We start from the raw sequence: 24,764 nt of genomic DNA on the forward strand, positions 1-24,764 counted from the left end.
TCTCCATTTCTTGAATGTACTTGCTTATACGAACCCAATTCTGAACTGGACTGAACATTCAAGTTGCATTGAAATAGAGCTATCTAAATAGATTTAAAGAGATTTTTTTTTTTATAAGAAGTATGTTAAGCATTATCTTCCCAAGTTTCTGCTAGTAATGTAGGATTATATTGGTAATATTGAAAAATAATTGTGAAAGCAAAATTCAACACGTGTGAATCACGTGACACAAAGATAGCTATATAAATGGCCTTTAACGTGTATCATCATCCAAAAGAAGTAACTGAAGCCTACACCGAAGTGTTCTCCTCTTCAACCCCTACACTAATCTCACCCATGAAATGTTGCTTTCTCACTACTACCACAACCCAATACTCTTACCAAAGACACTAACAAATTCTTCATCTCCATTCTTCACTTTCCACAAAACCCTATCCCTGCAAAACCCTGAAAAGCCCTCCATTTTCGTCATCAGTTGCTCCAAAACACAAAACCCACTAACTCAATCCGAAACCCGCGTTCAAAATGACACCACATCGGCAATTCAACGTATAGCTGACAAGCTCCGGAGTCTAGGCATTGTTGAACAAACAACAAGCAAAGACGACACCCTGAACCCAGAACCCGAAACTCGAGCAACCGATAACGCGGGGGAGATATTTATCCCCCTTCCCCATAGGATTCCGAAGTATCGAGTGGGCCACACTATTGATGACAGCTGGAGCACCCCCGAGAACCCAATACCGGTGCCGGGTACAGGGGCTGCTATTGTTAGGTACAATCAGTTGAATAAAGAGGTGGGAAGACAGAAATGGTTGGCGAAGAATTCGAAGATGAATGAGAAGGAGAAAGAGGTGCCTACATTGGCTGAGTTGAAATTGTCAGGAAAAGAGTTGAGGAGGCTGAGGACTCTTGGGATTGGATTGAGGAAGAAGCTGAAAATTGGGAAAGCGGGAATCACGGAGGGGATTGTGAATGGAATACATGAGAGGTGGAGGCACGCCGAGGTCGTGAAGATTGTGTGTGAGGATTTGTGTAGGTTAAATATGAAGAGGACCCATGATTCGTTGGAGGTATAATCTTTGCAACTTCTTAAAAATAATTTGATAGCCTAATCTGGACTAATTGATTTATAAATATTTGAAGGGTTTTGAATTTGATGAGCTAGAAATAGTTGGACTATGTAACTAAAGTGGAATGATCTGGAGGGAAAATGTCATAATCTTTTTCTTTTCTTTTCTTTTTTTTGTTAAAATAATGCTGATGTGTTATAGTAATAGTAGAAGTTGAAATTTTTAGTGAAATTATATTATTTTTTAAATTTTAAAGTTGCTTTAGGATGCTTATGTTTCATATAACCAATGAATTAACCTAAAAAAATTGAGGATGTTTAATTCCTGCCAAATTTTGATTTTTTTTTTCAATATTACTTTGGCTGATTTGATTTTGCATTAAACTCTCTATCTTTCCCGCACACTTGTATATTTCAATATATGTCCTTAATTCCAGTTGAAATACCTGATTGGATGTTGCTTCATATTCTCATGATTTTGCATTAAACTCTGTATCTTTCCCATGCACTTGTATACCTCAATGTATGCCCTTAATTCCAACTGAAATACCTTATTGGATGTTGTTTCAGATTCTCTTATGGTGCTTTGAACAAATTCTCAATTTGCTTTTTGTTAAGTACATTGTGTTAAGTTGCTTGAAATAGAATCCTCTTATATATGTGCACTCGTTGAAATATCATGTTTGGCATGTGGTTGTTCCAAGTTCCCAAAATATTGCACTCTGATGTTACTTTTATTTCTAACACTTACACAGAGAAAAACTGGAGGTTTGGTTGTTTGGAGATCTGGAAGTAAAATAATATTGTACAGAGGAGCCGATTATAAGTATCCATACTTCTTGGCTGATGAAAGTTCAACTGATGGTGCTTCCTCTGATGATTTACCTAATCAACTTGTGGATGATGAAGGTCTTGATGAAACAAAGACTCACTCTTCTGGTGCGGATAGTGCAAAACCTTCCGGACAAAGTCCAACCAACAAAAAAGTTCAACAAACCTTGATACACAGTGTGGGTTCTCCAGATAAACTAAGATATCAGCTTCCTGGCGAAGCAGAACTTGTTGAAGAAGCTGACCGTTTGTTGGATGGACTGGGGCCTCGATTTACTGATTGGTGGGGATATGACCCACAGCCTGTTGATGCTGATCTACTGTCTGCCACCGTTCCCGGATACAGGAGACCTTTCCGTCTTCTTCCCTATGGTGTGCAGCCGAAATTGACAAATGATGAAATGACCACATTAAGGAGACTTGGCCGACCCTTACCCTGCCACTTTGCATTGGGTGAGTTGAATTATGTTTCTGCGTTATTTTGTGATTCTTTTAACCTCCATTTCACCTGCTTTCCTCTGCATAACAGGTAGAAATAGAAATCTTCAGGGATTGGCAGCTGCTATTGTTAAGCTCTGGGAAAAATGTGAGATTGCCAAGATTGCTGTTAAGAGAGGTGCCCAAAACACTAACAGTGAGATGATGGCTCAAGAGTTAAAAGTTAGTGTTGATCTGGCAATTTATGTTTTCCTTTCTTACCTTTAACTGTTAAAAATTTCTGGCTGTTAAAATCCTGTCAAGATATCGTGATTTATTGTAGAAATCCACCCCTTTTATTTTGAACTTTTAATCATAGCCTAGGATGCTAAGATTGTGCTTTTTTTTATCACATGTATGATTAGGCAGGAGGTAATCGTGATGTTAGAATGTTACGAGGAATTACAATATTCTTGCTTTGCAGTATAAAGATAGTGTTAGATGTTGTAACTTGCACATTCTTCTGCACTATACCTGGGTGGCAATGAAATATCTTAGTCTTCAATTTAACTTGTGCAGAGAACAACCATCAAAGCCTATTCATTTCTTTTCTATAGATTAATTTCAGGTCTGGGATAACTCTTGCATCATCAATTTTCTACCTTCTTTGGGTTTAATTTTTTATTAGTACATGATGTCTTAAACAAGCACGTTTGTTAGCTCATTGTAGTACTTAACTGTTGATTTCCTTTATTAAATTATAATAAAGATATCTTCACAGAAAGTATTAATCACAAATACTTTATTACAGAGGCTGACTGGAGGAACACTGCTTTCCCGGGATAGGGAATTTATTGTCTTTTATAGGGGAAAGGATTTCCTACCACCCGCTGCTTCCTGTGCAATAGAAGAACGCAGAAAGCATGAATTCAGCACATCAAATGACTCTAAAGAAGAGCCTGAACTTGGGAATAGACATGATAATTCTGGTGATAATACTCAAGATGAATTTGGTTGTACCAATGACCAGAAAAGCACTATGCATTCTGAACAAAAAGAACGAAGGTCCGCCGAGGTGGCTATTAGAAGGACCAACATCAGGTTGTCTAGGGTATGACTCCAAAATTAGTTGCTACGGGTCACTTGAATAGTTGTGGCAGTATTAATTGTATTACACATGGCTATATATATGTATTTTAAAACTTTACAGGCGTTAGAAAAGAAAGCTGAGGCTGAGAAACTTTTAGCTGAGCTGGAGGAGGAGACACCGGAGCAATATGAAGTAGATAAAGAAGGTATAACTGAAGAAGAGAGATATATGCTAAGGAAAGTTGGCTTGAGAATGAAGGCTTTCCTACTAATGGGTGAGTCATTGCATCTAGCTTGAGATCTTTGAAGCTGAAAGAGCTGGTTCACTAGCTTTCATTCTTTGTAATAAAGGAATAAAACGAATTTTGAAGATTTACACACACATATATCATATCAAAGGCATGGCTTCTGTAAAAGTGGGCAATGATGACCAATGTTTCTTTTGTGCTCAGGTAGACGGGGGGTATTTGATGGAACAGTTGAAAACATGCATCTTCACTGGAAACATAGGGAACTTGTGAAGATAATATCTAAGCAGAGAAAGATTGAAGCTGCTCTTCAAGAAGCACGGACCTTAGAGGTAGAAAGTGGTGGTATTTTAGTAGCTGTTGAGAGGGTGAATAAGGGTTATGCAATTATTTTGTATCGGGGTAAGAATTATGAAAGGCCTGCATGTTTGAGGCCTAAGACACTCTTGACTAAAAGAGAAGCAATGAAGCGCTCTTTGGAAGCTCAACGTCGCCAGGTAAATTGAAAAACTAGCATGGGCATGCACAAGTTCATACACCCTGTGGGACAATTTGTTTCTTGACCCTAATTCAAAGCAAGAAAACAGATAAAGAGAAAATATCCACAATTCTCATATTCTGGGAACTTTTGTTTAGTTTCGCATTTTTTCCCTTTTTTAAGGTGGTTAACTCAACAATATTTACTCAACATATTCACTTTTGCACTTCATGATGCAGTCTTTGAAACTACATGTTCTGGAACTTACCAGAAACATAGAGAAACTGAAACTTCAGCTGGTGAGCTTTTTATTTTTTTATTTTTTATTGTTTCGAATTGGATTTGCAAGTTCATGGTTATATTAAACAACCAAATTGAGTTAACTATTGCAGTGCTGCCTTGACCCAGGTTAAAGACAAGGAAGCAAACAGTTTGGAAACAATTGATGAATCCATATTGCCATTGGTGGGCAGCATCATATTTTTGATGATTTGGTTCCTTTTCGCGGAAGTAGATCTATGACTTGAGGAATCACAGAGTGTTTGTAATTATGTAGGTCAAAGAGGAAATTGGTGATATGCAACCAGCCGAATGTATGAGATCAGATACTTCTCATGAAGTGAATGTACAGGTAGGGCATATGTGGTTAGACTTCATAAAGTGAGCATGTGCATAATAAATTAGTTCTGATTATTTTGATTTTTTCCATTGAACATGGATGCATATTATAATGAGGAAATCTTCAAATATACCTGAAATTGTGTTTGGCATATTTTTTAAGGCTAGAGGAGAATGTGGAGCTGATTTAACTTCCACAGAATCAAATGATACTGGGGATGCTACAATAGATGGTCCACCAGCCATTCAACAGGATAAGCAGACTGAATCCTTGACACATAATGGTATTAGCATTAATGAAATTGAATCCAAGTCATCACTTAAATCTGTAAGCAAAGAATCCCAGTTAAATATGATTGCAGATTTCTTTGCTGAAGGTGTGGCTAGTGGCACTTCATCTTGCCCTGATAATTCTATGGTAATATCTGGAACTCCTTCCCTGTTTGTTTCATGTGTATATTCTTGGTTTTCTGATCTCACCTCTCTTTGGACTTCAGCAAGAAGTGATGGAATATAATACTATTGTTGATGCGGAGCAGTGTTCATCTGATAATGAGCCAAGAGAGTCCTCAATTGAATCAGCTAAAAGTAGATCATCTGAAAATGAGCCAATAGAGCAATCTTTTGAATTAGCTAAAGGTAGATCAGGATTATCAACTCCAATTGGGACAGGAAATGTATGGAATGAGAATAATTCCAGAGCCATACAACTTTCCAACAGAGACAGGCTTCTCTTGCGAAAACAAGCTCTAAGAATGAAGAAGCGCCCGGTGCTTGCAGTAGGTGATTTCAATTTTCTCTTTCATACTTCCTGTTTACACCTCTTGCCTGTATTGTAGCATTGGCTTTTCCTGATTTGTTTCCTGGCAATTGATTGTAGTCCTGGGAACTTATCATTTCTAATATGTCTGTACTATAACTTACTAGGGAGGAGCAACATTGTCACTGGAGTTGCAAAAGCAATTAAAGCACACTTTGAGAAGTATCCTCTTGCTATAGTGAATGTCAAAGGCAGAGCCAAAGGGACATCCGTCCAGGAAGTGGTTGCAAAGCTGGAGGTCTGCATGACTAAATACAACTTTGTTTTCCCTCCATAAAGACCTTAAGAGTAACACGAAATTATTTCCCATTGATGATTACTCATGCAGGAAGCGACTGGTGCAGTTCTAGTCTCTCAAGAGCCTAGTAAAGTCATTCTGTACAGGGGCTGGGGTGCAGAAGATGAATCTAGCCCCAGGGGTAGGCAGAATTCGAGAGCCAAACCATCAATTGTCAGAGATGTTCGTCCTTGGCCAGCTGTGTCCAGGGAGCTACTTGCAGCAATCAAACTTGAATGCGGGTTGCAAGGACAACAAGAGCAGGAAGCTCCTTCATAGGCAAAATAGGAGCTTGTGCCAAAGGTATTGCTGCAATCATCTACATTGTGGTTACTAGTTATTTTGCTAATTGTTTGATTAGAGTGAAAATCTTTCGATCAATTTTATTGTGCATGAAAGTTTTTTGAATATATATGGTTCAGGGTCATGACTGATACCAAATTCATTGCATATGGCAACTTTCAGCATGATGGTCATAAGGGTGTGGTGACCATGCCTAACATATTCTTCAAAACACACAACTACGGTTCATCGTAGGGGCTTGGTGCAATCTCTGAAACTTGCTCTGCTTGCTCTTCGGTTGTGCTTCTATCAAAGAACAAGCTGGGTCAGGTGACATTAATTTATGGATTAGGTGACATTAATTTATGGATTATGTTTTTAAGTACAAGAAAAAGGAAAATCCTGGGGACTGCTTTCCCTCGTCTTTGTTTAACCTAAGCGCTGGCTAGGTTCCTTTTGTACCAAAAAAAAAAAAAAAAGAAGAAAAAGAAAAAGGAAAATCCTAACATGTACATGTGAGAACATCGACCTATTTTGGGAATTTCTGCAATGGCCCATAATCATCAGTAGATCTGATAAGGGTATGTTGAATTTACAGTTAGTTTCAGCCGAAAATCTTCTACCTTTGTAGCATCCAAGGTCTGTGCATACATACATTCAAAAGACATAATTGAGAGGCTTCAAATACTTCCATCAAGAAACTTGTACTTAAGTTTTTACATGTATAATTTACTCCATCCACTTGACATCACTTGGATTAACTTATTGGTTGGTTTGGTTTGTTGGTTGGTTGGACATCTACTCCGAGCTAGGGACAAAGGACAGTTAAATAATGACTCGCCCTTGGATTTGCCATGATGAATTCTTTGACCGACAACAGCTGCTTTGCTCTAAATAGGCCGGGCCGCCGGGTAAAAGTGGGTGACCAACAATTTCCCCGATTATATTTCGTAGTTTCTTGAAGGGGCTTCTCAATCATGTATTATTATTATTCACGGTAGTTCGTACCAGAGAGAATAAAGCTCATTGACCGTGGGACCGGATTCCCTCGTGTGATTCGGCACTGAATGAGGGAGAAATTTTGCTTGAAATGATGAGATGAGCGGATAGGGATTCTTGCAGTAATTACCATGTGATTCATCATAAAAATGCAGCGTGAAGTCATGAATCAGTGTAATATTTTTTTATTCATTTATTCATTTTTTATAGTTAAAAATCTACAAATCCCTCTTACATCAATGTTTTGCTACTACCTACTTAAATTCTATTAAAATAATCAATTATTTTCCTCTTTTTACCTGCTTTTCCAATTACTTATATCAGGTAAATGATTTTAAGTTAACTTACATAATCTATATGTCAAAAGAAAAACAAAAGGTTAACATAATCTATCATAATTAAAACAGAAAAAATAACTCTATGATTAAGCATCCTCGAACTGAGCTGAATCAAAATTTTCTGCACGCGCTCTCAGATGTAGCAGGTGAAGCAAAGCATGCACGTGCACTCTTTTCAAACATATACAATTACATTATTAAACTAATTAAAAAAAAAAAAAAGACTCTAGTCTAGGGCTTTCATCTTTCAACTTGAACTCTTTCTCTTTCTATTCTCTCTTGATGTCAGAAAAGAATGAAAGAGACAGATAAGGGCACAAAAAGCCCTGAAATGAATCATCACACATCACCTAACCTTTCTTTCTTTCTTTCTTTGAAGCACAAACCCTACCAACAGCTAGCAATGATGTTGTCTTCATCTCTTTCTCTCACCACCACCGACACCAACACCGCTACCACTACCACTACCACGCCTTCTTCTTCTCCATTGCCATCATTGTTCCCACGAACCCCGAAGTCTGGTCCTCATCATTATCATCACTTGAGCAACAAAAAGGAGCAAAAAAGATCAGGAACATTATTCAATTCAACCAACATGTACACACGCATATATATGTACCAGACTCAACCCCTTTTACATGTCTGCACGTATGAGCTTTGTTATTGGTTTTGAGTGAAGGGTTTACTAGCTAGCTCAGAAAGACTTTCAAAAGTCACTTTTTCATTTGGGGAATCAAGCATCTTGGTCCGATGAAGGTTTAATTCGCTAGATCAAGCAAATCTTAGTTTTTGCCTGTTCAAGTATTTTAGATCTACCAGCAAATCTTACTCTTCTTGTTTTAATTACTTTTAGGCTTTAGCTAAGAAGGAAGGAATCTTGTTATAATAAGATTTAATGTTCTGTAACTTTTGTTTCTTTATGAAGAGAACTTATGAATGTTCGATAATTTTCTATCGACAACTTTGTGTTGTTTAATTTTGCATTTTCATTTTGAGTGGTTTGTGTGTGGAGAAATTAATGGATCAAATTAGATTTTCTTGAGAAACATATACAAATATACTTGAAGTTGCTTTGTATACCTTCAATCACATATTTCAGTGCTTATTTTCACTGAATATTTTCGGAAAATACATAGCTCTTCCCCATCAAATGCAACTATATATATATATATATATATATATTGTCACTCATTTTTATTTTTTCTTTATTAGTTTGTCATTAAATGGGTACTCTCGCAAGCTATTGCCTTCTCGAAAGCCATGGATATATATTTGTTGGACGATCAAGAGGTTTGTGATTTCCTTGCTTGGGTTTCTCTTTCTCGTATAATTAATTTCTTCAATTTTTTTTTTCTCTCCATTCTCGAGCACTTTAGCCTATGGAGTATAGAGTTTATCATATAAAGATTGAGGCAATGTTTTGTTTGCTAAGTTAATTAATTGTGAGGAATTTTTCACCTTTACAAATTAATGGCCCCTTGTCGCATGAAATTTATAGAGCTCAGTTTCTATATCAATTGATCGAGAAGCACATAAGCTTTCTTGAATTGATGTTTCTATCGACTGCTCCTGCCGATTACAAATTGATGATAGCTTTCACAGGATTGATTATCTCTCAAGGACAGCCTGCTGCTGCATGTAAGCATGAACAATGTATTCCAAGAACGGCCAGTCTAAGCCATAATATATAAGTGGCTTCATTTTGTAACTTTCTTGTACACTCTTTTCCAAATTAAAGAGAGTTCCAACTTCAACGTTTTCATAATTAAATTTCTATAGCTCTTACGGAACCAATTGAATTCAAATACAAATTAAGTTAAGAAGAGCTCAAATGAAGAAAAATGTCCCTGTACATCAATTATTGCTTTTATGTTGAGCAATGAATTTAATGTTGCAAATCCCCCGCCACGTATATATAATCAACACAAATTTATTGTGTCCTCTAGATATATAGTACAAAATTTTCCACATTTGAAAATCTTGTTTTTCCACTAATGGAGTAGAAATTTCTTATGATCACATGTGTAAATAAATTTCCTTACGTGCCGTGTTTCGAGTACACATGCTTTGACTCTAAGCAAGCCGCCGTCGGCTGGCCTTGAAATTAAAGGCTAGGTTGGGATTTTATTAGTAGGTTCAAAAGTGATTTTTTAAAAAATAAAGAATAATACAGCATTACTCTTAACTAAAAGTTAATTTCAATATTTGATAAATTTTTTGAGAAATTATTTTTGTAAAATCACTCTATCATACATCAAATTTTGAAAAGTTTGGAAAAGTAATTTTTTAAAATTTTTTGAAAATTAATTTTACAATTATTATAATTTCATATATATTTTTATATATATCATAAAAATTCAAAATTATTTCTTATTCAATTAGGAAATAAAATTAAGAAATTTAAAGTATTAGTATCATCACTAATAATGATGAAATAGCAAAATAAAATTAATAAAATAATAATATTTATTTAGTTATCAATTATTATATATATATATATATATATAATAAAAAGAATATCATATATATATATTTTTTATGAATGTGTAAATAAATTTATGTCTATTTCAATTTTTTTTATATTTTACAACAATTTAATAGTAAGATTATTGCTTTTAAAATTTATAATACTTTTGAAAATAATTTTTATTAAATATTTAACTGATTCTCTTTATATTAATTATTTTTACAGCACAACTAACAATAATCATCTTAAAAAAAGAAAAAAAAAAGAGAGAGTTAAAACTGACTATAATCTTCAGTGGGTTGAAAATTGCATGACAAGCGAGCTACTTATGGATGTTCGCAAATCGCAATCGCAATTTGTATGTTTTGCACGCATTTGAGAAAATATGAAAAGTGAGGGACTTTTCAGATGAAAATTCTTATCAAGATGATAAAAAAAAATTAATTAATTAATAAAAAAAACCCGTCAATGCAATTGCACCAGAGAGAGAGAGAGAGAATATTATCGACAGAGATGGTCCGAGGACCACAATTAAGGTCTGGTTTTTGTTCAAAAGAGATTTGAAAAAAAAACAGGAATTGATGAATTATTGATTTAGGTTAATTTTGTCGCTTTTCTGAAAGAATGCATGGAAAGGATAATCAATCTTTGTCTAAGATCTTGTATGAAACGTTAAGGACCAACTAAGTTCGGCACAACAAGAAACAATTTTGGACTCTTAAAGCTTAAAAGTGATAAAACATTAATGATATTGGAAATTTGAAATATTCGGATTTGATTTTAACTGACATGCTTAATCGAAGAACAATTAATTGGATATGTGAATCTGTCGGTAGCTTAACAAGGCGTGAACAGAGAATGACAATCTGAATTGCAACCACTATGTATAACATCATACCGCAAGCTAGTTTGATCCCATTGACTCTTGTTAATGTTGAAATAATAGCCCTTTTATACCGATATCTCTTATTCAAATAAATTGGGTAAAAAGTAAGAGATAATGTGCACCATTAATTAGTACTATCTTGATTTCAACATTCTTTCGAAAGCATAGCTTTATGCCACTTTCATCACATATACACTATTATATTTACTTCCCTTTTTATTAGTGTTGGGTGTAATGAATGATCCCTCTCCCTCTCTTTCTCTCCTCTGACACGATGAGAGAGAGAGAGAGAGGAGCACAGAAACCCTAGAATGAATTTTCTATTTTTTCATCATCTCTCTCTCTCGTTTCTTTCAACTTTCAACGCCAGCAGAATTAAACCCATCATCAACAATCATGTCCTCTTACCATTATTCTCTCCATCATCATCATTGCTCCCACTTCATTCCCACACAACTCAAAACGCCATCATTAAGAGAGAGATTATTGGAAAAGCAAATTAGCCCCCGTAATGTCTTTCATGTGTACCGGATGGCTATCTTAATCAATCTAGCTCTTGGTTTCGAGTGAAGGGTTGTGTTTTCCTTTCAGGTTTCAACACTTTGAAGTCTTTGACTTTTGGGGAATCAAGCGTCTTGGTCCGATCATTTAATTTGCTACGTCAAGCAAGTTTAGGTTTCTCCATCTTCTCAACCGGTTTAATTTCTTTGTTCTGTTAACCTATATGAATGTTTAGATCTTGTTACCTTGTGATATGAGGGTGTATAATAATTATTATTTTTTTGTTTCCATTTGGTTTTTGAGTATGAGATTATGATATTATGCTTTCAGGATGAGGGGAAAAAAAAAAAAAAGGTGATTTTGTAATTTCTGTTAGAAGATCGCTCCACGATCTCTCTCTTGCTACCATAATTTTCTTTTCCTTTCTGTCTACTCAAACTGAGTGTGTTGAAGTTGTTATGTTAAGCAGATCTACTTTGTTTGCTGAAGGCATGCAGTGGATCTCCAATTAGGGTTTGTGGCTCTTGCTTCCGATTTGACAAATATATGGTCTCGTAGTCCGTTATAAATCGAAATCCATGATATCATCAGAGATTTATAAAGCATATATATAATATGAAATCTCAACTGTGTTCTAAAACATATTACATAGCATATTATTTCTTGCTCATAAAGTTGTTACTTACTTACTTACTGCATAAAAAACAGGCATCACATGAGCAAGGCTTATATGAAATTACTACGATTAAATACTCCACATATTTCATCATATACTTCCTATCACATCGCTAGTATTTTAATTGGTTTGTAACTTGTATTCATCTTCTTCTTCTTCTTCCAAGTGTGATATAGGTAATTAAACATCAGGTGCATATATACAATAAATTATTAAGAAACAATAATATAACTTAAAACATTCATCCAATATTGAATGAACTAGCACAAGGATTGGTATGTTGAATATCTTAGTTATGCTTGGCAGGGCTTGAAAATTGCTATCAGAACATGAGATAAATCATGCAAAAACTGGGTTTCATTCATGCACGTGTAAACATACGGTGACACACTAGCTTAAAATTTAGGGTCTCAGTAGGGCCCTGAACAAATGTATGTGTTCCAATTCCTATGCTTGTGTTTCTTTTTGGAAGGGACTACAAATTAATTATGCATTTGTAATTTCATTGTGATCGTTAAAGCTTCATCAATTATACCTCACATTTATGTCAAAATAACATTCTTTTCAGCGCTTCCAAAATTTTTGAATTCAAGTTCTGTTTTGTGATTTATGAGGATTAATTAAGATCCTAACTTCTCCTCACTAAAAATTCATATGTTGATTGGTAATTAATAAATTAAAAATAAAAAATAAATTCTATCTATATACTATTACTACATAACATATGACAATAGATCGTTAAAAGTTTATAAGTGTTCAGATTAAAAAAAGAATCTTAATTCAATTTATGATAGGTAAGGGGGTATGTATTATTTTAGACACGGGTTATTATGACATTATAAATCATTAAAAATATTGTTCCAACTATATTCTATGTGGGAAGTTTTTACACTTCATATTTCAATTTTTGTATACTTCATTGCAAAAATTATTTGCCTCATAATATGTTTCATTTAATAATTTCGAACACATTTGGAATCTCTAAAAAGATCCATGAAATAAGAGAAAGTTTGTAAAAGTATTTGACACCGATCGATGTGAAACTTTAAATTCATATTTTTAGAAAATGCAGGCGCCCGTACTAGATAAGGATTCTCAATGTAATGAGATATATCTGTAACTGATTCTGTCAGTTGTTGCACTATAAAATATAATTTAGTTATTTTTATTTTTAAGTTTTTTTGTTTTCAAATATTGCATGAATACAAATCAATCTTCTTCCTAATTCTTGACGCGAGAACAAGCCGAAAGTTCGAATTGAATAATGATGTATGTACAATAACTATTACATTAGTACAATATTTATAAGAAATTAAAAAAAAAATGTCTTATAGTAAATTCTTTTATCTTGTAGTGAATTTTTTTCCTTATCTTACGATAATGGTATTAATCCTAGTACTAACTCTAGTAAGCAAAATCATTACTGCTTCGAGTTAACCTCTTCTTTTGAGAATAAATGACACATTTTGCTAAAATTAAAAAAAGGGGGGGAGGGGGGGGGTGGACTTTAGCTTTACAAGAAAACAGAATTTAATAAAATAAATATAACAAAAAAGGGGATTTTTATAAGGAAATCGGAGGGGTGCTAATAGTCCAACTCAACAGATAAAATAACCCAACTCCAAAATGCACACACATTTTGAATAGGATTTTGGGTTCATGAAACCCAGAACAGGCCCAGCCCAATAAGAAATGAAGAAAGCGGGCGACTGGCTTCTGTAAAATCTACACAGATATTTCCCAATGTGTGGCAGCAGTTATTTACGTGCCCCATTAAAAGAAGACAAAATAAAATCATAATATTAAATCAGAAATAAAACACTTTCAATTCACTCACCAATCGTTTATGTAGCAAGACGCCCTATACAAACATCTTCTTCTTGTTAGAGCCTATAGTCAATCATCCATTCAAACATGACTCTTCAATCCTCTTTGTGCGGCTCCGGCGTTTCGACTTTCATCTGCACACCCCGTCCCATAATTGCCCGTCCTCGCCCGGTGACTCAAATTCGTGCCCAAGGTGAAAACTTTGACTTAAAAGTTTTGATTTTTTATTGGGAATTTGATATTAATGTTCTTATTCGTATTTTTTGTTATGGAATTTTTAGTGGAGCCATCCGAGAAGTCAGTTGAGATAATGAGGAAATTCTCAGAGCAATATGCTAGAAGATCTGACACTTTCTTTTGTGTTGACAAAAGTGTCACTTCTGTTGTTATTAAGGTAGCTTTTTTTTTCCCTCTCTTAATCCTGTTTTTGAAATTTATGCAAGGGGTTTGTTGTTTTTTGAGATTGTGAATATGGGTTATCTTTTTTGTTCGGAATGATTTTAGTAATAAGAAATTTAGATTATGCATATGGGGATTGTTTCTAGTATTTTGCGTTTAGTTAGAGAATTCGGTTTAAGGCCACGTTTGGATTGAAGTAAGGAGGCTTAGAGAGTTTTGGTTTCTTGCAAAGTTCTATAATTTTTTTTACTAGTTTTATAATTGAGTTAGGAGGTTTTAACTGCTTGCTGCTTTTAGTTGCATTTGTTTTCCTTATGTCTTGTTATTAACTTTGCGTGTTCTATATCTGCATCTGAGCAAAATACCTCTAAATATTTGTTAAAGTATGGGGTTTGTAACTTATTGTCCATGAAGTAACTATCTAAATCGAAGAACATTTTGCATTAGCTGGTTTGGATGCTTTACATTGGTATAAATGTTATATGCTTCCTAGTGATGTATGCTTCTGCATTATTTGTTATGAATCATCTATGCTTTAGCTTAATTGATCACCTTGAGTTGTGTACATTAATACATTGGTTTCCATTATATTTCTAAACGGTGAAAAATCTTGATGGAGGTTTTGATTTCTGTTGGACGAGAATGGTAAGAGACTCATTACAGAATATGATATTACCATATGAGATCATTCTTTGGAATTTAATTTGTTTATCTATATTTATATTTCCAAAACCTGAATTTACCATGATTTTTATTCATTGAATTGAATAAAGAGGATTTTATATTTGGTGAAAAAGAATAGAACTGATGTTAGAAAATTTTGAACAGGGATTGGCAGATCATAAAGATTCATTGGGTGCACCTCTTTGTCCATGTAGGTTAGTATCTCCTCTGTAATCTTGCTTTTGTCCAAAGATATGCACATTTGTTGGATATCTTTATAAAATCTTGTTGGTACACAAAAAATTTAAGTTCATATTTAAATCTCATGGTATAGCTTTCAAGCTTGATCCGTTTTATTTTACAGGCATTATGACGACAAAGCTGCTGAAGCTCAGCAGGGCTTCTGGAATTGTCCATGTGTTCCCATGAGAGAGAGGTATAATATCTTTACAATTGTGAGCGGTGCACTTTTTAGATAATACATTGTGAATTTATTTGAATGCTTTTGTGTTGCATTTTACTGATTATATTGAAATCTATAATATGGAATTATTTTGTTGATGGTGCAGTAGGACTCACTGTTATATGACTGCTTATTTGAGAATTTTGCAACCAAAGTTTCGAGCATCTTTTCCTCGAATAAAATCTTGTTTTAAGAAAGAATAGGTTTTCTTATTGTCCCAAAATTTGCCAATGATTATGAAGTGCAAACAGTTTTGAGATCAATTCTGCTTGCATCACATGTCAAATTAACGGTTACTTGAATTTTTGCATTGGCATATTTGAACAACCACTTACCGAAATCTTCTGATGTTGAACACAATGTTATAGTAAAATATTGTGCCAATACTAGACATCTTTGTTAAAGAGTCAACTAGTGAAAATAGTAGCATGAAGCCAAAATTTCATTCTCGAAGGACTTTTCAAAGATGGTTTAGTGGCCAGGCCAGGTCTATGGGGAAAGATTTCAAGTGTCTGAGGAAAGAACTTATGTATTCTATATCCACAAATAATCATATTTGCTTGATCTGAAAGCATCTGCTATATGTTTGAATTGGCAGGAAGGAATGCCACTGCATGCTCTTTCTCACTCCAGAGAACGATTTTGCTGGCCAGGATCAGGTAATGCTATCAACCTATGGGTTATAATTCATATTATCAAATGTGTATACAGCATAAACTCAAAACCTTAATAAATATGTGTTGTTGCTTTAATGCAACTGCATTTTCTTCCTGTGCAGTCCATCTCCTTGGATGAAATCAAGGAATCAACAGCAAATCTGTGATGTAACTGACTATAATAGGCAAGTTTTACTTGTTTAATCAGTGATCTTTTGTATTTGGCCAAAAAGAAGAGAAGAGTTATAATGAAGATCATCTCCTGTGATGATGAACTCATAACATAGCAGCAACAGCGAAGATGTAAAGCTTAGTGTTGAGCATATTGTTATCTTGTAGTTGGCCCAAAAAAGATAACCAACACTGAATCATTTGATGTATATTATTTGTATGCCAATTGGCAGTCATCTTTTCTCCTTTCTTCTGCCCCTTCTTTATTAGGGATGGCAATAGTGGAGAGCAGAGGGGACTGATCTCCCCACGCTCATCTTCAATTTTTTGCATATGCTCTCATGCCCTTCCCGTCCCTGTCATAATTTACTTGAGGGAAGAGGATGGGAATCTTTGAATAATATCGGGGGATCCCCTAGAGTCTCCGATCATGAAATAAATAATACATTTTTAATTTCTAAACTTGATTTAATAATATTGAAAATAAAAAATTCAAATAAATTTTGACAATATATTTTACATTAAAATTTTATTTATTACAAAAATTACACTATAAAATATAAATCATTAGATTAATTATTTTCGCCAATTTTCATAATCTTATAACAAAAGGAAGAATAAATTATTTTTATATCAATAACAAAATAAATGAAATGGACATAGATATTTAAATTAATAAGATGAGGACGCGATGTGCTATTAGGTTGTGATGAGATGAGGATGAGCTAGCCACTAGTGGCGCGAATAATTTGTAAAGAATGAGTGAGATAGTGAAAGAGTAGCTTAGAGTTTGATTTGTGGATTGTTGACTTGTAGGGTTGTAGGCTTTGGGTTATGGTTAAGTTTAAATTACATTAAAGTCTTTATATTAACTAATATTTGATATTATTTATAAATATTTGATATTTATTATTTACACCAATACTAAATATTTTAAAATTTAAAATTTATTATTTATTCACTAATAATTTTAGAAAAATGAAAATAAAAATGAGAAAATGTGGAGGGGATAAGGATTCTATCTTATCTATGTCCCTTTTTTGAATAAAAAATTAAGTATAAAATCATCCCTAACCCTTACTAAATAGGGAAAATCTCCCGGGATCCCTGTCTTAGGTAGAATTTCAGGTATCCCTATTCCTTATACCAATCAATCTCTCTTTATTAAGTGTTAGTAAATATTTACATGTCAAATTTGCAAGCTAAAAGCTCTTCTCTAGCCTTGCTAAAAATTAAAGGACAACTTCCAACTCCAATAAATGAATTAAATTCGATAATGCCACAAATGCATATCCCATTGAATCCATGCATGATGTTATACTGATTAATACTACGAAATCTCTCGAGTCAATTGGTTTCATGTGGCTCTCATTGGATATTGATTATGAGCGTGAAATGCGAACTGTTTTACATCAGATCAAGGATCAAGGGCAGGCTGGGCTTCTCAATTCAATTAAAAAAAAAAAAAAAAAAGGATATACTGGGCTTCGGCCAAAGGAAATAGGCCCAGCCCAAAGCTAACAAGTAATAAAATAATTTTCATCTAGCATAAACTTAAAAAAGCTATTCCTTTCCTTGTTCCTTCGGAGCAATGTAATGTTGTCATATAAAAAGAAGACCTTAGCTTTTGTTCAAATTAAAGACTCAATATTTTTTTTTTTAAATTTTTCCTTCATGATGATGAGAGAAGAGTGTTAGCTTTTTGCAACAGGTGATCACTTATGTCTGAGCCCCGGGTCACCATCACCTTAGGCCGCTCTGGCCAGGTACTCCATTTACCATCTCTTCAACTATTTCTCTTTTAGTGGCTAAATTATTGGAACTTGAAACTTGAATTACCATTGATGTCATTTTGTTGTATTTTTTTTTTTTTCTTCCTGTTTTTTCAGGTGGTGAAGAGAGGTAGAAGCAAACGATTCATAGGTTCTGATGGCTTTCCATCTGACAACAAACGGTGCGTTTTAAATTTATTTATCGTTTTCAATTATTTCTTTTGCACTATGTGCTCTCCTTATAATTTCCTTTTCTGGGTTTATTTTAACTGGTTTATCTAAAAGTTCTATACTAAGTGCTTTAATTGTTATGGATGATCTTTTGATTTATCAGAGATTTTCTTGAATTGAAGTTAAAAAAAAAGAAAAAGAAAAAAAAAAGGTATAAAGAAATGGGATATTTGTCAATAGAGAGAAAACAAGTTCAACAAAGTGCAGTTCCGCATTTCTTTTAAAAAAAATTTTTTTACCCTTGTCTTTGGAAACAATCAAACCAATTTTAGCTTGGATGGCCATATTTTTCTGTTCTCAGTGTAGAGCTTTATATTGGTAATGTCATTTTCCAGTCTGCGAGAAGATGATATTAAGTGGAGACATGGTGACCAGAGATTTGATGGTAATGAATACTATTATTTATGTCTTAATGCTTGCTTATATTATCACCCGGGATGGATTTATATCTTTTTGTTGTTACATTTTTCTCATGACTCGGGGGCTTTCTGGTGAGTTAAGAACCTGGGATTGCTCAAAAAGATCTCCGATTAAAACTATTGCGGAAAAGGCGTGCTAAGGAGCAGAGGAAGATGGAGCAACATGTAAAGCTCTCTAAAGCTGTTCAGCTTCCAGCCAGAGCAAATATGCTGCAGCGAGAGCCTCAACCAGAAGGGAGTAGCCTTTTGAGGCAGCATCCTTCCAAAGAAATATTGGGTGACATTCACCCAGAGGAATCATCGAGGAAATATTACTCTTCTCCAAATATGAATGGATTGAGGTTTAGATCTCCCCACAGAGTTTGGACAACTTCGAGGGGGCTCTCACCACCAAGAACTTTTAGTGATCCACGACAAGTACCATCGACATGGACAGCCAATGTCTCTAGAACTGGACCCTTTTTGAGCAAAGAAGCTGTTGATTCTTCTAGGCAGACAACACTTATACCTCTGAAAGCCACTGCTGAAACTGTCAGGCCAGCTGTACCAATTGGTGGAGTCATGCTGAAAAGTTCTCACATGGTATTTTGCTTATTCTTGGTCCACATTTTGGTTTGTTTTCGTGGAGTTGGCTTATGTGGACATATCTCTAAGTCCTGTGCTTGGTACTTAGGTTAGAGTTCAGCATTTTCGTAGTGTTCTTGTCATGCTCTTTTGTCTTTTCTATAGGTTGTGGAACCTCTCAATGTTGCTAGCTTACTGCATTCACTTGGTTTGGGGAAATACGCAATTACTTTTCAGGCTGAAGAAGTAAGTAACCTACTTCTACCTAATGTTTGTATTTTCTTGCACAGAAATGACCTTTCACTGGCTTAATGAGGATATTTTACATAATTGCATGTTGATAAAAACAACCTTTGTGGTGATTCCTCTTCTGAGTGAAACAATGATAAAAACTAAAAGTTGAATGATATCACGATGATCATTAGTGCAGATGCACAAGTAGCTATTAGATCCTAGTGTGGAACCTTGACAATGTATTGCATTAAATTAAGCAGTTTAAAGTTGCATTCTAGGCCACAGTGAATTGATAGACTCTGTTCTTTTTCAAGACTGTTTCAATTCTTCTGAAAATTATGTCCAATATTTTTATAAAAAATCCGTAGTTGGACATTTATTTGTCAAGCCATGGAGTTCTGTTTCACTGGTCCAACCTATTTGAAATATTGCAGTGCATTGACTGATTTACAGATTAAGTTTGTAACACTTGGTTTTTAGTGGTTAACATTCATCACTTGAACGCTTTGATATATCCGATTTACAGGTGGACATGACTGCATTAAAACAGATGAGTGATAAGGACCTTAAAGAACTGGGAATACCAATGGTATTTTCCTTTTGGCCTCTTCCATTTTCTTTCATCCATTGTTTATTTACTAGACGAGGAGTTCCTAATATGCTGTAACCTTTTACGTAACAGCCTATTGGCTATGCAATAAGTCTTTTGTAGTTGCCATATACGGTGCATCCTACGGCCTATAATATTATGTGATAGGCAACTAACATGGGTCACTGGGTGTTTATTGGACTACGGTGAACTGACTTGAATATGATCATTATTATATATTGCTATGCCTGCAATAATTGCTGTCGCAGGCAACAAACATAAGTCATCTGTTTTCTCACAAAAGCTGCTTAATATGCAGGGGCCGAGGAAGAAGATTCTGCTTGCACTTCAGCCCCGTCCAAAACGTCAACCACCACAACCGTAGAGTATTGTATTTTAAAGGAATTTCTTATGTTTGTATTTATGAGAACATATGTGAAGGATACAATAGGCATAGTTAACTAACTAGGTGTAACCTCTTGGAATTGAGTTCTCATATGCTATTGTGTCTTCTCTCTATTAGATTTTTTTTAATAAGTGTAACTAGGCTTAAAAAGTGTTGGTCGACTGCTTTGTTGTGGAACAAGATTTGGACAAATGGATTAGTGAAATATATAAACCCTACAATCTCATTTGTCATTGATAATTTCTGATATTTTGCATTAATTTTAATTTTCTCATTGCTTGAATGTTAAATGGAATTTGTATTGAGAAATAACAAGTCACAGGTGAAATCATGTGTGGGCTTCCGGAAGCCTTATAACATCATTAGCTTGAAGGTGAACAGAGTACATATAAACCAAAACTAAATTCTGCACTGCTTTCTGGGTTCAATAAGCTTTAACAGAGGGTGAACTGGAACTTGAACCTCGGTCACACTTGCTACATTCTTTCCCATTTCTTGAAGCCAAAGCAAACAAAAACTTGTCATTCCATCTCCCCTTACCCACCGCAGCATCAGCAGCAGCATTCTTTCCCAGTAATGAATCTTTCTTGCAGGAATGGTCAGCCGGAAACCGGTGCTTCAAACAAACCTTCAGATTGCAAGTCTTGCATGTAGCAGTGTTGGAGAATGTCAGTTTCTCCTTGCAACGCTTAACAGGGCAACTGGGTTTCTTCTGCTTTCTGGGATCGCAATCTCCAGACTTCTTGTGCTTCTCTAGCATCGTCTTCTCGCCCTCTCCAAACTCTCCTGTTGTCTCAATCGAAACCGAACATACTTCACAAACAATCACTTTCCTGCTCTTAATGTCTGACTTCGGACATTCATGAGACTTGAATGACCGATGCTCGAAACAAAACACCTGCATAATTATTCAATAAATATCCAGTGAAAACCAATCCAACAAACAATACAAAAAAAAAAAAAAAAAAAAAAAACACTTGAAAAGAATGACGATCTTTCATAGAAAGTACTTCTACCGAAAAGTGCTTTATCTAGAAGTTGACTTTTCAAGAATAAATTGCATCCCGCCTAAGATTCTCAATTCACAACTGTTATCCATGTGAGCGGGTTCAAATCCTGAATGATTTTGTTGTAACCTCCAGAAAAAAATTACCTTGTGACAGCCGTCGCATTTGAAAGGGAGAAAATCGAGTTGATGGCAATCTTGGTGTTGGCAATGGCTTCCTAAATCTGGGAAAGCTTCTGTTCCTCCACCCATAATTGATATTTTATTTTCTTCTTGTTGATTTTGATTTCTTGTGTTTTGATAAATTTTTGTTGAAATTGGCAGAATCAGCCAGCGTTGTTGTGGTCATATAAAGAGTTCGGTGTTGGCTTGGAGCGTAAGCCAAAGAAAGACCCAACGCACGTCTTGAATCCGCGTCGGTTTCGGACAAAAGACATTATTAACCAGATGATTCCAGAGCCACGCGTATGAGTTCTGGTTCCACGTTGGATTTTGATTAAGAAGGCGGCTGGCTCTCTTTTACCTCCTCCTCATCTTTCGCAGGATTCGTCCTCAAAATCCCTTAAGACAAGGCCGTCAGGTTGTCGTTTGGCTTTCAGTTGCATTTAGCCGATCCATTTGGAAAATGATAGTTTCAAATAGAATAATGGCACGTTATTTTTAAGTATATATATTTTTGGAAAATACTATTCAAAACTCGGTGATAAAATTGAGAAATGGTAAGTCTGATTGATAATAATAATAATTTTTTTTTTTTTAGTATTCTATATATATTTCACAGATTTCTTCTATTTCCAGTTTTCTTTATTTAGTAAATATCTTTGATCTCAATTCTGAGTGTCTGTCTGATGGCACAAACATTTGGACCTCATTCCTAGACACTGAGGAGGATATATATATATATATATATATTTTTTTTTTTTGAACATTTTTGGCCCATATAAAAAGGTTGCTTGAAAAAATCTGATTCCCTCCGCGGCTCCACCACAAAGTTGTATACCGCATTAAAAGAGCTAGAAGCCAAGAATAAAGTCGTAGCATATGATCAGTTTATACACGCAAAATGCGAAACAGTAAATATAAAAGTCGAAACCAGGTTTGCTATTTTTATGTCAAATATCTTGGCACATTTCGTTCTGTTCGTGTATGTTGCAATTATCAGCTGTTGAATGGACAAAAAATCTTTTTCAAATTTAATTAGTTAGAAATATAAATTACATACTTTTCATATATATATATATATATATATATATATATATATATATATATATATATATTTTTTTTTTTTTTTTTAATCTAAAATCTATTAAATGAAAAAGGTTCCCAAGATTTCATCATTAGCATACTACACGGAGACTGTGTCTTAGCGTTTAAGTTTCAAGCATGCATTAATTCCAAGGAATCATTGACTGTGTATGTAACAAACAAAAAAGGTGCTAATAAGTCAATTTGTAAAAGCACAAACAATGCTCCCTCCCAGTTTGTAAAGTTTAATGCATGCATGATTATAATACAAAAATCTTTGAAGACGCCAATATATTTACGTACGTATAGGCTTAGGCAAAATAATCTTAAACGGTTTAGCTAGCATATATATAAAATAAACAATTACCAACACCAAAAGTGACCCACCATTTATATGATGATTTGATGACTTCTTTGCTCAAAGGGAACATTTTTTTTTTTTAAAAAAAGAAAAATTATTGATTAATTGTGAGATTTTTGTTACATGTTAGACTTTGATGAGTCTATCATTTTAAAGCCTAAGTTTGAATTTATATATTAATTTATTTTGAGACATAAAAAGAATTCAACAAATGACTTGACTCGCATTGTGACGAGTAGTCCTAGCTATCACATTATATATATATTGGTGTATATACATGCCATGGCTTAAACATTTGCTGACAAGATGTTATTATATCTCCAAAATACAAACATACTCCATAATATATGAGTTAATTTGCATACATGTGAAACGTTATATTGTAAAGATTAATTGATAAGTGTATGATTATCGTTTGTTACCTAATCTGTTTTGTGATTCATTTACACTCCTCTCCATTTTATACGTACGTGCATCCTACAAGAATCTTGGTTTTAGTTTTAAAGGAGAAGAAAAAAGAAAAAACAAAGCCATGGGAAAATTCAGGGGAAATAACATGATGTGTTTCGAAAAAGGAACTTTGGGGTGGGTCCTTATTCCTTTGTTGAACAAGTTAAAAGGGGGGAATCAATCACACTGGTAGTAAAGGAAAGGAAAAAGGGGGGCCAAAAGAAAAGGAGCGCTAAGCAACAATCCTTCAATCAATCCAGCCTAGCTAGAACACCCAATAATAAAGTCAAATTTAATCACCACATAACACCTACTGCATCATGCAGAAACTTAGCTTAGCTATTAAGCATATCTGCAATCATGCGGTTCTTAGTGACTTAATTAGTTGCGTGTGACGACAAAATCAATTTGTTAACATGACGAGAGACAATAAATAAAGAAGAGAAAAGTGCTGAATAGATTAAATACTGTCACAACATTGATAAAATAAATAAATTATCGAGTAAGGATAGACATTGATTGATTGGTAAAATAACGATCATTGATAAAATAAATTTTTTATCCCAAATTCCATCTCAGATGATGTGTTATTCATTGATTGATTAGTAAATGTTTACAAGATTTAAGTGAATTAATTGTATTACTCTCACCAAAATATCATATATTTGGAATAATTTTTTGACATAAAAAATTTAGGATATGAAGCACTATTTTAAATTATGATATCAAGTGGTGATACATTAATTGTTAATTGGCTATTTATCTTTTTTCTTTTTTCTAATCACCACACAATATTACAGTTCATTTTAATAACATTTTTATCAATTTTTTTCCAAATATTAAATCAAAAAAGAGAAATATTTTAAATTATCTCCGATGTACTACACTTACTACATATACGACATGTTTATATTTATTTTAAAAAGTCATCATGTAATTAATAATTATATTTCATTCATAATCTAGATTAAATAAATACAGTAAGTAAAGAAGAAAAAAGAGCCATGCTTTTTTATTTTAACTTTTGGAATTAACGACCAATGGGCTTTTGGTCCAGTGGGAGAGCCCTTGCACTTAGAATAATGAGTGCAAGGGTTCGAGCCTCCATAAAAGTATTTATGGGGTTTATTTACAATCATTCCTCAATTATCACATAATTAAGTGGAGTCGGTCTATTCCTCACGAAATATGAGTAGAGTGGACAACCCTCGAATATTTGAGAGGGTTTGAAGAATTTGGACAGCGCTTCAGAGGAGTACATGCCACGATGAAGGTCCCAATTATAGAATCTGTGTGTAAATATTAATTG

General features: G+C 34.3%; 4 protein-coding genes across 11 annotated transcripts; 3 read left to right on the forward strand and 1 right to left on the reverse strand.

Annotated features, from left to right (window-relative positions):
- Nucleotides 1-255: 255 nt before the first annotated feature.
- On the forward strand, nucleotides 256-8,456 carry LOC102628064 (CRM-domain containing factor CFM2, chloroplastic). 7 transcript variants are annotated; one of them, XM_006482416.4, is made up of 15 exons: nucleotides 256-1,073; nucleotides 1,828-2,356; nucleotides 2,433-2,563; nucleotides 3,132-3,431; nucleotides 3,531-3,684; nucleotides 3,862-4,154; nucleotides 4,375-4,434; nucleotides 4,544-4,600; nucleotides 4,692-4,766; nucleotides 4,917-5,037; nucleotides 5,116-5,171; nucleotides 5,251-5,536; nucleotides 5,681-5,811; nucleotides 5,902-6,153; nucleotides 6,273-8,456. In XM_006482416.4, exons 1-14 carry the CDS (start codon nucleotides 342-344, stop codon nucleotides 6,127-6,129), a joined length of 3,153 nt encoding a protein of 1,050 aa, XP_006482479.1. In that variant the 5' UTR covers nucleotides 256-341; the 3' UTR covers nucleotides 6,130-6,153; nucleotides 6,273-8,456. The 7 variants fall into 7 exon arrangements, 6 of the variants coding, with proteins under 6 accessions (XP_006482479.1, XP_006482480.1, XP_006482481.1 ...); XM_006482417.4 differs by having other exon boundaries at nucleotides 5,131-5,171; XM_006482418.4 differs by having other exon boundaries at nucleotides 5,131-5,171; nucleotides 5,293-5,536.
- Nucleotides 8,457-13,804: 5,348 nt separating this feature from the next.
- On the forward strand, nucleotides 13,805-16,424 carry LOC102629397 (ferredoxin-thioredoxin reductase catalytic chain, chloroplastic). Its single transcript, XM_006482419.4, has 6 exons — nucleotides 13,805-14,019; nucleotides 14,108-14,220; nucleotides 15,054-15,103; nucleotides 15,253-15,324; nucleotides 15,950-16,010; nucleotides 16,130-16,424. The coding sequence occupies exons 1-6, from the start codon at nucleotides 13,914-13,916 to the stop codon at nucleotides 16,172-16,174; spliced, it is 447 nt and encodes a 148-aa protein (XP_006482482.1). The 5' UTR covers nucleotides 13,805-13,913; the 3' UTR covers nucleotides 16,175-16,424.
- A 1,330-nt stretch (nucleotides 16,425-17,754) lies between these two features.
- LOC102629686 (hypothetical protein) lies at nucleotides 17,755-20,633 on the forward strand. Of its 2 annotated transcripts, XR_003065937.2 has the most exons (8): nucleotides 17,755-17,944; nucleotides 18,068-18,132; nucleotides 18,517-18,566; nucleotides 18,683-19,182; nucleotides 19,330-19,410; nucleotides 19,925-19,987; nucleotides 20,307-20,447; nucleotides 20,513-20,633. XR_003065937.2 is itself a non-coding variant. In XM_006482420.4 (7 exons), the coding sequence occupies exons 1-7, from the start codon at nucleotides 17,900-17,902 to the stop codon at nucleotides 20,370-20,372; spliced, it is 870 nt and encodes a 289-aa protein (XP_006482483.1). In that variant the 5' UTR covers nucleotides 17,755-17,899; the 3' UTR covers nucleotides 20,373-20,633. The 2 variants fall into 2 exon arrangements, 1 of the variants encoding a protein (XP_006482483.1); XM_006482420.4 differs by having other exon boundaries at nucleotides 20,307-20,633.
- Nucleotides 20,634-20,671: 38 nt separating this feature from the next.
- Nucleotides 20,672-21,963, reverse strand: LOC102629960 (zinc finger AN1 domain-containing stress-associated protein 12). The gene is made up of 2 exons (XM_006482421.4): nucleotides 21,547-21,963; nucleotides 20,672-21,291 (listed from the first exon to the last, which is right to left on the reverse strand). The coding sequence occupies exons 1-2, from the start codon at nucleotides 21,649-21,651 to the stop codon at nucleotides 20,818-20,820; spliced, it is 579 nt and encodes a 192-aa protein (XP_006482484.1). The 5' UTR covers nucleotides 21,652-21,963; the 3' UTR covers nucleotides 20,672-20,817.
- Nucleotides 21,964-24,764: the final 2,801 nt, after the last annotated feature.

Source organism: Citrus sinensis, chromosome 6, assembly GCF_022201045.2.
Source record: "Citrus sinensis cultivar Valencia sweet orange chromosome 6, DVS_A1.0, whole genome shotgun sequence".
NCBI classification, from domain to species: domain Eukaryota; kingdom Viridiplantae; phylum Streptophyta; class Magnoliopsida; order Sapindales; family Rutaceae; genus Citrus; species Citrus sinensis.

What these genes read in the sequence shown, in the direction of transcription:
- LOC102628064 (XM_006482413.4), top strand. Translation starts at nt 342, where the DNA reads ATGTTGCTTTCTCACTACTACCACAACCCAATACTCTTACCAAAGACA. An exon ending in ATGAATCCATATTGCCATTG is followed by an intron (nt 4,601 to 4,691) that starts GTGGGCAGCATC and finishes GTAATTATGTAG; the next exon opens with GTCAAAGAGGAAATTGGTGA. An exon ending in AAGTGGTTGCAAAGCTGGAG is followed by an intron (nt 5,812 to 5,901) that starts GTCTGCATGACT and finishes TTACTCATGCAG; the next exon opens with GAAGCGACTGGTGCAGTTCT.
- LOC102629397 (XM_006482419.4), top strand. Translation starts at nt 13,914, where the DNA reads ATGACTCTTCAATCCTCTTTGTGCGGCTCCGGCGTTTCGACTTTCATC. An exon ending in GACTCAAATTCGTGCCCAAG is followed by an intron (nt 14,020 to 14,107) that starts GTGAAAACTTTG and finishes TGGAATTTTTAG; the next exon opens with TGGAGCCATCCGAGAAGTCA. An exon ending in TCACTTCTGTTGTTATTAAG is followed by an intron (nt 14,221 to 15,053) that starts GTAGCTTTTTTT and finishes AATTTTGAACAG; the next exon opens with GGATTGGCAGATCATAAAGA.
- LOC102629686 (XM_006482420.4), top strand. Translation starts at nt 17,900, where the DNA reads ATGTCTGAGCCCCGGGTCACCATCACCTTAGGCCGCTCTGGCCAG. An exon ending in TTTCCATCTGACAACAAACG is followed by an intron (nt 18,133 to 18,516) that starts GTGCGTTTTAAA and finishes GTCATTTTCCAG; the next exon opens with TCTGCGAGAAGATGATATTA. An exon ending in TGCTGAAAAGTTCTCACATG is followed by an intron (nt 19,183 to 19,329) that starts GTATTTTGCTTA and finishes TCTTTTCTATAG; the next exon opens with GTTGTGGAACCTCTCAATGT.
- LOC102629960 (XM_006482421.4), bottom strand. Translation starts at nt 21,651, where the DNA reads ATGGGTGGAGGAACAGAAGCTTTCCCAGATTTAGGAAGCCATTGCCAA. An exon ending in AATGCGACGGCTGTCACAAG is followed by an intron (nt 21,292 to 21,546) that starts GTAATTTTTTTC and finishes ATAATTATGCAG; the next exon opens with GTGTTTTGTTTCGAGCATCG.